Here is an 11,373-nt window from a genome sequence, read left to right as displayed (position 1 = left end):
TAAGAAGGCTCCCGGCGGCGGCACCGGCAGCAGCACAACTAGGCCCAGGATGGGCGAATAGGAGGAGCGGGAGCAGGAGTGGGAGAGGGAGGAGGAGGGGCAGGAGAAGAGGGAGGAGGAAGGAGAGAAGGGGTAGGTCCATTCCACTAGGGTCAGTTGGTGTCTGGGATAAGAGGCAGGGGCGCTGTAAGGGGCAAAGGGAAAGTTTTTATAAAGCTATAGGTGGCCGAGTTTTGCTAGGGGTTGGGGTCATCCTAGCAAAAAGGGGGTTAGCCTGTGATTTCTTCCTTTTATAGAGGGTGGGTGGGTGAGAAGGAAAGAGGCCGAGATAGGAATTAAAGACCTAACGGAACCCTGGAGAGTGAAGAAAGTGATAAGAAAGGGACCCTGTCGCCAGGTGGGGAGCGGGGGTGAGGTTGAGCGCCTAGGCGGAGCGTGCCCTCCCCGAGGCGACGGCTCGAGGAGGGGACGAGGCGGTGTAGGGGTGGAGGAACGGAGGGAGGGCAGCAGGGGAGGGGGGGGGGAGCAACGGGTGGGAGGAAGTCTGAGACACAGAGCAAGGAGCGCTCCTGAAGGAGACATCAGCTCGTCCCCTGGGTCCCGGCTGCAGTCCCGGCCAGCAGCTTCGGCTCGGTGGCCCGGGAGGCCGTTTGGAAAGGCAGGGGCTCGAGAATCAGGGGCGTGATGCACCGGGAGCTGCCTCCCAACCGCTGCCGCTGCTGCCAGAAGCCACAGCTGAGCTGAGGGAGGCGACGCTGGCTCGGAGTGGCCACGGCTGCAGCCCGGGTACCGGGCAAGGACACTCGCAGCGCATCTGGGCCAACCCGGTTCCTGCGCCTCCGCTCCCGGCCCGGGGCCCGCCCCCGCGGCCCGGCCTCTCTCCCGAGTCCCAGATGACCACCGAGGGCGGGCCGCCGCCGCGCCCACAGCCGGCCCCGCTCCGCAGTGCGTGCAGCCCGGCCCCTGGAGCGCTCCAGGCCGCCCTGATGAGCCCGTCATCCTCCGCCACCACTCTGGAGACCACCTCGTTGTCCTCGTCCTCGTCCTCCTCCTCCTCCTGCGCCTCCTCCTCCTCTGCCTCCTCTTCCTCCTCCAATTCGGCCAGCGCCTCCTCGGCTGCCTGCAAGAGCGCTGGCGGCGCGGGCGCCGGGAGCGGGGGCGCCAAGAAGGCAAGCTCTGGGCTCCGGCGGCCGGAGAAGCCCCCTTACTCTTACATCGCGCTCATCGTCATGGCCATCCAGAGCTCGCCTAGCAAGCGCCTGACGCTCAGCGAGATCTACCAGTTCCTGCAGGCGCGCTTCCCCTTCTTCCGAGGCGCCTACCAGGGCTGGAAGAACTCCGTGCGCCACAACCTCTCGCTCAACGAGTGCTTCATCAAGCTGCCCAAGGGTCTCGGGCGGCCTGGCAAGGGTCACTACTGGACCATCGACCCCGCCAGTGAGTTCATGTTCGAGGAGGGTTCTTTCCGCCGCCGGCCGCGCGGCTTCAGGCGGAAGTGCCAGGCGCTCAAGCCCATGTACCACCGCGTGGTGAGTGGCTTGGGCTTCGGGGCCTCACTACTGCCCCAGAGTTTCGACTTCCAGGCACCCCCGTCGGCGCCGCTCGGTTGCCACGGGCAGGGCGGTTATGGCAGCCTCGACCTGATGCCTGCGGGCTACGACGCCGGTGCTGGCACCCCGGGCCATGCACACTCACACCACCACCACCATCACCACCACGTCCCGCACATGTCGCCCAACCCGGGCTCCACCTACATGGCCAGCTGCCCCGTGCCCGCCGGGCCTGGGGGTGTAGGCACGGCTGGGGGCGGCGGCGGTGGGGATTACGGTCCGGACAGCAGCAGCAGCCCTGTGCCTTCTTCCCCTGCCCTGGCGAGCGCCATCGAGTGCCACTCTCCCTACACTAGCCCCGGGACGCACTGGAGCTCTCCCGGCGCCTCGCCTTACCTCAAGCAACCAGCCACCCTGACGCCTAGCAGCAACCCCGCGGCCTCGGCAGGCCTACACTCCAGCATGTCCTCGTACTCACTGGAGCAGAGCTACCTGCACCAGAACGCCCGGGAGGAGCTGTCAGGTAAAGCACCAAGCCTGCTGGGGGCGTTGCCTCTAGGACTCCAGGTTTCAAGGCTACTGCAAATTGCAACAGGTTGCCGCAGCCTAGGGGTCTGAAGGCACTGATAGGAGCTGATGCTGGGGGTGGGGGGGGCTGCACCTTATTCATGGAGGGAAGAGAACTGGGGTCTTACCTTTTCCCCCATGCCCTGGGCCTAGAGGTGGGCCTCTAGCATTTGCATTCCTAGGAAGATGGTTCAAAGTCGCCAGCTTCGGGTATCTGGGTGTCCCTATGGACTAGAGGTCCAACTGTCAGGCCTGACTTAGCTTAGAAAGAAGGCATGTAGCCTTTGGGGGCCTTGGCCATAGAGTTCTGTTTCCTTTTGTCTTTTGTAAAGTTTGTTTTGCTGTATTTTTGCACAAAAGTAAATGTCAGAAAGACAAGTTCTGTATGCTGGGAATGTGGGTGGGGAGAGGTTGCAACTGGGCAGATGTTGAGAGGAGAAGTGAGGGAAGGAAGCAGAGTGGGGTGCTGGGATCTTGCACAGTTTGAGCCTCCTGCCTCCCCACACAATGCCCACCTGATTACACCTAACTTTGTCTTAGGCCAGCAGGACCTGAGGTCCATACTATGACTCCCTTAGACAAATGCCTACCCCTTGGACACCACTTGTGTTGCTGGTGTAAATTGCGTTGGCCGAAGATGATGAAAGTTTATTGACTTGCCAATCCTATCGGTGGGAGGAGACAGGTGGGGGAAAAATTCCAATATTTAACCAGATTTATCAAGAAAGTAGAGATAAACTCTCTTATATTTACCTCCTCTGGGGCACCTACAGCCACATATTAAAATCGGGCATGTCTTTACATCAAATTGTGCTCACTTACATTGCCTTACCCCCATTATAAAATGATTTGCAGGATAATGCATATATTATATGTTTATGAATTGGTGTACCACAAGAGCTTCAGGGGAGAAGGGAAGCCCAGAAATGGGCAAAAGATGTTGGTTCCCTGGATGATGAAATTTCCCAAATAAGCCTTTTAAATGCGGGTCTCCAAGGTTAACTAAACAAAGACAGTCTCGGCAGGACCACACCGGAGAGGATTTTAGCCTGATTTAAGTCACTGAAAGAAGAGTCTTGTTCAATTTTATGGGGATTTCTACAAGTAACCAGTACAGACGACCCTCCTCTCGTATACTTTTTATCCCCGCGGACTGGCTGTCAGTCACCGCCCACCCCAGGTGGAGCCCACTAGTCCTCTCACCCGCCCACCCGCTGCTCTTGTGGCTGTGCAGGCAGTCCTCACCGTGCCCCCATCCCAGCAGGCCCTACTCAACCTGGACCCAGGCTCTAGAGTTTTGCAGCAGTCGCGAATGAGTGCCCTAAAATTACACACACACACACACACACACACACACACACACGAAAGAGACTGACAATCCTTTCGTGTGGCCGCCCTCTCCCACTCCACACACTGGGCACACTCACAAGCCCCAGAAGTGCCGGGATCCGGAAACAGGACTCTTTGTCTTGGAGAGAACATAGCAGGCAGGCTTGGCAGCGGTGGCCTTCCCCAGGAGCTTCTCACGACCTTTGGGCCTAGTCTGGGAACGACTGAGACACCATGCCTTGGCCCAAGTATGAGGGGCGGCGTGCTCTGCACCTTCCTCTCTGGTCCCATGACTCCCGTATCTCTCAAAAATACGCCATACTCTAGCCCTTGCTGGCATCTCTCAGGCAGGTCGGGTGCAGGGTGCCCTGCAGGGCCTGATTCGGAGTGTGCTGGCCTCCGGGACTCGCAGCGGACTGGGAGTACAGGGCCCAGCAAGGAGCGGGGAGGTCGAGCAGGGTTGAGGCCGTGGGCCGAGTAGCACCCTCACTCCCGGTGCTCAAGAGTGCACACACACCCATACACAGCATGAACCCCTCCTTCAGCACACCCACAAGGTCAGCACCCTCCCACTCGGGACAGAGAGCCCAAGTCCCGCGTGCTCCGAGAGGCCCTGCGCCCTTCATTAAGTCCTGAGAGCCGTTCAAAAAAAAAAAGAGCTAGGGCTTTTATTGTCCTTCAGGTCACTGAAAGCGCTGACCTTTTGAGCGTTCGCTGGGGGTCCTGCTGGGCCAGCTACTTGGAGATCCGGAAATTGGTACCACGATGTACTGTAGTTTGCTGTCCGAGCGCACCTGTGAGCGCACAAAGGCACATCGGGGACGCGTGGACCAGTCGCTGCGTTATGAGAGCATTGCAGTTCAGGTGTAGCAGCATTAGGTGTTACTAGGCAATAAGCGTAGACCCAATCACTGGCTACTTAGCATCCTGGTCTCTTCGTTAGAGCTGGGATGCAGCCAGGCGGAGGCGAAGCGAGCAGGGCACCACGCGGCAGGAGACAGGTATGGGTTTAACGCACTCAAAAATTGAATCAGGCCCCCCACCAACGTGCAACTTTTGGTTCCCACACTACACAGATGATCAGACAGACTCAGGCCAACAGGCCTAACACAGTCCGACACGGAGAGAGGTCCGGTTCCGGAGAAGGCCAGGTCCCAGCGCTTGCCAAACACCCATGGCAGATCGCTCATCCGGGCTCTCAGGCGCAGAGACAGTAAAGGGTGGGCTGGTGGGCGCCCAGTGGCCACCTGGCTCTGGATCCCTGTAGGCCGAGGAGCGCATGGGGGAAGAGAGCTACGGGCCTTCTCCCTCCTCCCTGAGAGGTTCCCCACGCTGGCAGACGCCTTGTTGCGCAGAAGGGTCTGCAGCTGAGCTCTTACCGAAGGGCGGGCGTTCTCTGCTCCCCAGAATCCTGGCTTTTCCAGAGGAAGCGCAAGACGTTCCGGACCTATGAAGACCGCGCTTTCTTTCTTGGCCCTTTCTTTAGCGCTGGGATTGTTTTCTGTCCCCACTTTAAGCACAGGAAATATCCCTGCTGTGGCATGCTAATCTGACTGGGCCAGTTAGCTGGGAAACAAGATGCAAGGGTAACGGTGGTGTTTCTGGAGTGGGGAGCTTGGGCTCTGGAAGGAGCCCTGTGCCCGGGAACCTGCAGCAAGAGCCTGGGTCAAATTGTTCCGCCGTCCGGTGTCCCCGCTCCTCCGGCGACTGAATCGTGATTGAATGGTTCCTCTGGGCCTCCAGGAGTAGTGGGAAGTTCAAGCACGTAATAACCTGGTTTAGAGGGGACGTGCGGTGTTTGTGGGTACATAAAAACAAAACATAATGATTTCAGACCTATGACCTACAGTTTAAAACTTTGAAAAACTTCCAGAGCTGGTTTCGTCTACCAGTTTTATAGCAACAGACAAATCCCTTCTCCTCCTGAGTCAAAACAAGGCACCAATTACATTAATTTAAAAAATAATAATACACTCCACCCTCAGCTGGACAAATTTGTTTCTGAAAAGAATTTTTATTTTCTTCTTTCAGTGGGACTGCCGAGATACCAGCATCACTCTACTCCAGTGTGTGACAGAAAAGATTTCGTCCTCAACTTTAATGGCATTTCTTCCTTCCACCCCTCTGCAAGTGGGCCATATTATCACCACCACCATCACAATAGTGTATGTCAGGATATTAAGCCCTGTGTCATGTGAATAGAGGGAGGGAGGCCATGCCAGGGCCACTTTGTCCATGGAGGTGGGAGTGAGGCAGAATGAACTGACATGGAATCACATAAAATGCACCCCACAGCAGTCAGTAGCACATCAGTCACTTAGAATCCCCAGGCCAGCATTGTTCACTGACACTTGCCTACCATTGGTAGAAGGACAGGCCCTGGCATGGTCGTGCCCTAAATAAGTCCAGAAGCCAATGAGGGGGAGAACTAATTGAGAACTCAATTTCTTAGCGGGGATGGTAAAAAGTTACCACATGAAAAACATAAACATGTAACTCTGGGATCTTCATTGCCTTCAGTAATCAGGGTCTGAAAAACGCAGACAAGTTGTTTGTGTGTTTTTCTTTGTCTATGAAAATGTATACGCTTTTCAAAAAGGCAGTGCTAAACACAAGATTTGAAGAAAGCCACACCTTGTTGCCCAGATAAGGAGAGAATTCTGTTTCTCCAAACACTATGTTTGGATACAGGTGCCAAAGAACATTATTAAGAAAGTATTTAGAAACAATATGTCTAGTTTGAGAACGTGGTTTTCAGTATTGTGACAATACAATTATTTTTACCAGGTTATTTTTTACCACCATATTTTAAAGATATTTTTATTATCTCATGTATACTCACACTTTGCTTGTATTTTAAAAGGGGGATATATTTGCACTTATGTATACTTTTACAGTTTGCCAAACTATTTTGATGTAAAAATTTTTCAATAAAATGTATATAACAAATAGTTGTTTTAAAGGTACCTGTTTTCTCTGCAGCATTCTGAAATCACCAGGTTGTCCTCACCACTCAGCCAATGCAACTCTACACGTTTTCCCCCAAGTTGTATAACTGACATGGTGTGGGGTCTGTGCAGTGAGTAACACAGGGCAGCTTCTGATTGTGGGCCTTCTCGGAAGAGAAAGAGAAGAAGGAACGTTTTCTGTTATTCCCTTCTTTCCTCCACCCTAGCTCTTTCTGGATAAACAAAAACCAGAAGGTGAAAGGAACTGAAAGAAAACCAGGCAAGATAATGAAAGGCATGATTTTGTTTCATTTGAAGAAATGAATTGCCCTTTTTGTTCTCTCTTGAGCTCAAGGAGAGTTTTCCTTTTGCTCTTTCCTCTAACCCACCAGCTTAGAGTGACAGGCCAGGCTGAGTAGCCAGTGAAGATTAGGTGCAAAGAAACAATACCTGCATCCCCTTTGCAAGACCAAGGTTTGTATGGATGCTGATCTCATCCATACAAAGGTGATGGGGGCAGGGGTGGAGGGAAGGCTGTGAGAGCAGCAGTGGGCAGTCTCTAGAGTCCATCCTGGTTTCTTTACCTTTCTTGGAGAGTAACAGAACCTGGCCCTCACAAGACGGTCTGTGCCTGTTCTCTGTCCCCACCCTCTAATTCAGAACCTGGCTTGCCCTGCTCAGCAGTGGCATCCTCTAACCCCCACACTTCTCTTCTCTGTGCCCTGTACTCCCTCCTTCCTTTTCACAAGGGATTTGATGCTTTCCCTCAGGGATCACCTCACAGTCCTGGTTCTTTTCTTGATCAGCCTCCCGAGATTTCCCAATCATGAATGTTATGGGCAAAGGCTGGTGAAGCTATGTATAACAAAGAGAGAGCATAGGCCCACTAGGCAGGAGGACCCAGCCCACCCTTGTCTGACCAGCACTTCAAAATCACACTTTGGTTTTCTTCTCCAGCTCTGGGCTGGGTTTTTGTTTTGTTTTTGCTTTCGCTTTTGAAAACTCTCCTTTGTTACTCATTCCCTGAAAGGTCTTTCTCCCAACTAATTACCAGGCACTAATACCACTGAGTAGATATCTCACACACAGGTTTTTCTATTTCAAGTGAATTTCAGTCCAAAGACATCGCCCTAGTCAAACCTCTTGTCTTAAAAAGTCTTCACTATCTTCTTAATCCTTATGCTTTCTTTCTGTTTTTCCCAAAATTAAGCAGTGACTTAAAGTTTTTTGTGTCTCCATTATCATATTTGCAGTTAAATAGAGTTTTTTTTCCTCTCTCTTTTTATACTGAGCTACCCGAGGCCTGCTATAAATTATGAAGTCAGTTTCAGAGTTTGCTCCGACCACAGTGCTGTGTTTACATTCCTCCCTAGGCTGCCGGCATGGTCGTAATTTATATCCTAAACACTTGAACGTAACTTGTTTATACAAAGAATGACAGGACCTCAAAGACAAAAAACGCTGCGTCTCTCAGAGTGACCACATTGGAAAAGCCAGCGCGCCCCCTAGTGGTAAGAAGAAGCACACTGCTCTACCCACCCCTACCTTCGGCATGCTGTGATTCATGGTTCTTTCAAGATGCAAGAGACTCATTTTGTGTTGCTGTTTCCATATCATTATGACGTGGGGAATGTTGATCCTATTTACAGATCTTCACTAGGTTACTGTTATCAAGAGTTCAACCCATGTTTTCTAATTTCCGTTTATTTTCATACGTTTTCCCCAACATCACATTAAGAACTTTGAATCTGACATTGCAGACACAGGCTTAAAGGCGATCTTCAAGCAGGGATCTCTGAAGCAGGGATTTTCAAACTTGAATGTGCATCAGAATCATTTGGAGGGCTTGTTAAATACAGGCTGCTGGGCCCAACCCTAGTTTCTGATTCAGTCCATATGGAGATGGCTTAGGAGATAGTATTCCTAATATTTAAGTTCTCGGGTGATGCTGATGTTGGCCCAGGGACCACACTTTTAAAACCACAGGTCTAAAAAGGTATTACAAATATTTTCAGGTTCAGATGAGTGGGTTTTGTGGCTTATCTATCAGTTAGGCAATATAAAATGATTTTCAAAAATATCTTGCCCACCCAAATACCTCTGTGATTAATTACTGACCCTTGAGGAAATGCAAGGACAAATGTTAGCCCAGTACCAGAAAACAGAACCTCTCTATTTTTATTCAAAACAGTGAAGCCCCTTGTTTTGTTCTATTAAACTCTGCAAGGAAGAGTCAGGTGGAATCACTGAAGTCTGCCTGCCTCAGCTGAGCAGTAAGTCTAGGCACTTACACATAGCAGTGGTGTCAGAATTCTCCAGACAAAGGATGTGGTGATTGCAGCAAGTGGGGCAAAAAAATTCCTTTATTGGTTATAAAATCTTTTGAGGATAGAACAGAAAGAAGGCAAAGAAAGGGGCTGCAGTCTCAGTGTACACAGATAATGATCCCTAGATACAAATGGGTCAGGCAGACCTGAGGAGAAACAGAGAAGAGAGATACAGAGGGAGAGATACAGAGACAGGGAGGGAAGGAAAGCAAGAGCAAGGAGAGATAGAAGGGAAGAGAGTGAGGGAGAGAGAAGGACAGACTACAAAGAGAGAGGAGGGAGGGAGAGAGGAAATGAGGTGGGAGAGAAAGGGAAGGAGGGTTGGAAGAATAGAGAGAGGGAAAGAGAAATTGGGGTAGAAAGAGAATGGGAGGGAGAAAGACAGAGAGAGAGGTCTAGAAAGAAGGAATCTAAAAAATATCTCAAGAGTTTCGTTCCAAAGTTAGCAAAGCAGTCTTTGAAGCTGGACTGCTGTCCTCTGAGGCCACAGTTATATCTTCAAGTCTCTAATGCCAGGCACTGGCTGAAAGGCTCACATACTTTTGTTTTATTTGGCAACTGCTTGGATTCTGGGGAAGTAAGAGAATTCTCTAGTCGTGCATGCTCAAACTTTCTAAACTGCTCCAGCCACTTCTAGATAATTTAGGAAGGATCATCTTGACATTTTAGAAGGTGGAAGTCTGATTCGGGGGAAAATCTTTAGGCCTATAGTATATGCCACTATACTGTAACAAATAGAATGACTACCTCCTTCTTGAAAGAAAAAACTCTCTTGCTGATGCATCTACACCTAATTACTGTGCATCAAGGTGATTAATTCAAAACAGACACCAACTTATTTAGAATGGAAATATATTTTAATATATTTTAGTGGAACGGAAAGATATTTTACCAAACCTGCCTCTATGAAACACTATCTGAGCAAGGAAAAACACCACAGACTAGACATTGAGCAGGGAGAGCCACAGCACACAGTCACTGAGATCATTTGGGAAAAAATAAAAGTCTTGGAGTTCAGAGTGCCTTGAGTCCACAACACTCCAACTGATAAATATTCATCTCTCCAGTCCCAAGGGGCCATGTCCATCCCAGGGCTGAATCACCAGCCTTCTTGGCATAAGTTTGTGCAAGAGACAGAGCAAGTCTGAGGAGCAGCTGGGAGACCAGTGCCTTCCAGAAGGGCTCCATCTTATCTTCCAGTCTTGGAGCTGCTGTCTCACAGATAAAAAGATTCCCAAGGGGCCTTGGCCATAGCTGGGATGAGACTCTATTCTTCAGACAATGCCATGTCACCTTCCAGTACTTTGAATTTAATTGAGTTTGGGCTACATGATTTTTGGAATGGACCACCTCCTTCCTCTCTCCGCTGGTAATTATTGAGGGGCATTCCACTGTCTGCTCCCCAAAGTAAGCCCTCATCTATAGAGAAAGTTTATCTGCCCCCACTTTCCTCATTAAGGGTTCTAGCCACTGTCATTTGCACTTTATCCAGGACCTCCCCACTCCCATTTCCTAAGCATTTCCCCATGGTGTCTCTTCCATGGCCTGTGAAGCCATTATTGTCACACTTACATTGTTTCATCAAGGAAGAGATGGAAGTAAGGCCCAGGAAAGCTCCTGGCATAGAGCTCACAAGGCAGCCCATGAATGTCCCCTTGCTTGAGTAATCTGGAGGCTATATTTTGTTACCTTCAGCTAGAAAACACTCTAGAGCCAGCATGTAGGTAAGCCCAACCACAGCCAACCTCCTTTCTGGTAAAGCCTCTGAGGTTCTTCTCCACAGTCCCCTGTAGGAGGCCATGTTGCTCCTGAAACTGCATCAGACACAGGCCCTGCATCCAGATTCACACCTCCCAAAGAGAAGAAAGATCAGAGGAAAGCTGTTTCCCTTGTGAGTTGGGGAAGACTTGTGTGATCCGTAATGTATTATGAATATTGAGAAGCAGCTCACTGTTGGGTTTCTGATGCATCAGGCTCTGTGCTGAATTGCATGCAAGATCTGTCAATTTTTCAAACAGTCTTATATAAGAGGTTCATATTTCCTACATGAGCAGACTTGTTTACCACTACAGAGGTAGTAACTGAGAGGGATGAAACCCCAACCTGAATCCATTGGACTCCACCCATCTGGACTGGGCAGTCAGGAGAGGACAGGGTGGCAGCTAAAATGGGAAACATTGCTGAAAGGGTAAGCATCCCCATTGTGCCAGGGCACCCACGACAGCCACCCTGACAAGTTATGAGATGCACATGGTATGTATCAGGCCATGTGTCCAAGAAGCACATAAACCACCCAAAGCACAGCCCACACCATTAAAACGTCCCACAGGCCTGGAGGAGACCCAGTTGGCCAGCCCCATGGAGAGGGCAGGGTCCAGCACTTACTAGGACTGCAGTTCTTCTGAAGGGCTGTGTGCATCTGAAGCCCTGTCACTCTCCCAATCTGGTGCTCCTGGATGATCCTGCAGGACTCTTTATTTCTCAGACCAGGTGGAGACTGAGTCACTGAAGGATTTTAGGATTTTAATTTGGAAAACAAGATTACCAAAGAGGGGGAGAGAGAGAGAGAGAGAGAGAGAGAGAGAGAGAGAGAGAGAGAGAGAGAGAGAGAGAGAGACCACAATTCTATTAACAATTACATGCAGAACAAGT

General features: G+C 50.7%; 1 protein-coding gene across 1 annotated transcript; it reads left to right on the top strand.

Moving 5' to 3' along the window:
- Positions 1-544: 544 nt before the first annotated feature.
- Positions 545-6,369, top strand: FOXF2 (forkhead box F2). Its single transcript, XM_045841710.1, has 2 exons — positions 545-2,073; positions 5,478-6,369. Exons 1-2 carry the CDS (start codon positions 894-896, stop codon positions 5,642-5,644), a joined length of 1,347 nt encoding a protein of 448 aa, XP_045697666.1. The 5' UTR covers positions 545-893; the 3' UTR covers positions 5,645-6,369.
- The last annotated feature ends 5,004 nt before the right edge of the window (positions 6,370-11,373 follow it).

This window comes from Phyllostomus hastatus, unplaced genomic scaffold, assembly GCF_019186645.2.
Source record: "Phyllostomus hastatus isolate PE091 unplaced genomic scaffold, TTU_PhHast_1.1 phas_contig_37, whole genome shotgun sequence".
Classification (NCBI taxonomy): Eukaryota; Metazoa; Chordata; class Mammalia; order Chiroptera; family Phyllostomidae; genus Phyllostomus; species Phyllostomus hastatus.
Note: the sequence above shows the minus strand (reverse complement) of the source record. Positions and strands in the feature narration are given on the sequence as shown.

Excerpts from the sequence above, each read along its gene's own strand:
- FOXF2 (XM_045841710.1), top strand. The coding sequence starts at position 894 with ATGACCACCGAGGGCGGGCCGCCGCCGCGCCCACAGCCGGCCCCGCTC. Across the intron at positions 2,074-5,477 it reads CGCCCGGGAGGAGCTGTCAG|TGGGACTGCCGAGATACCAG; the intron begins GTAAAGCACCAA and ends TTCTTCTTTCAG.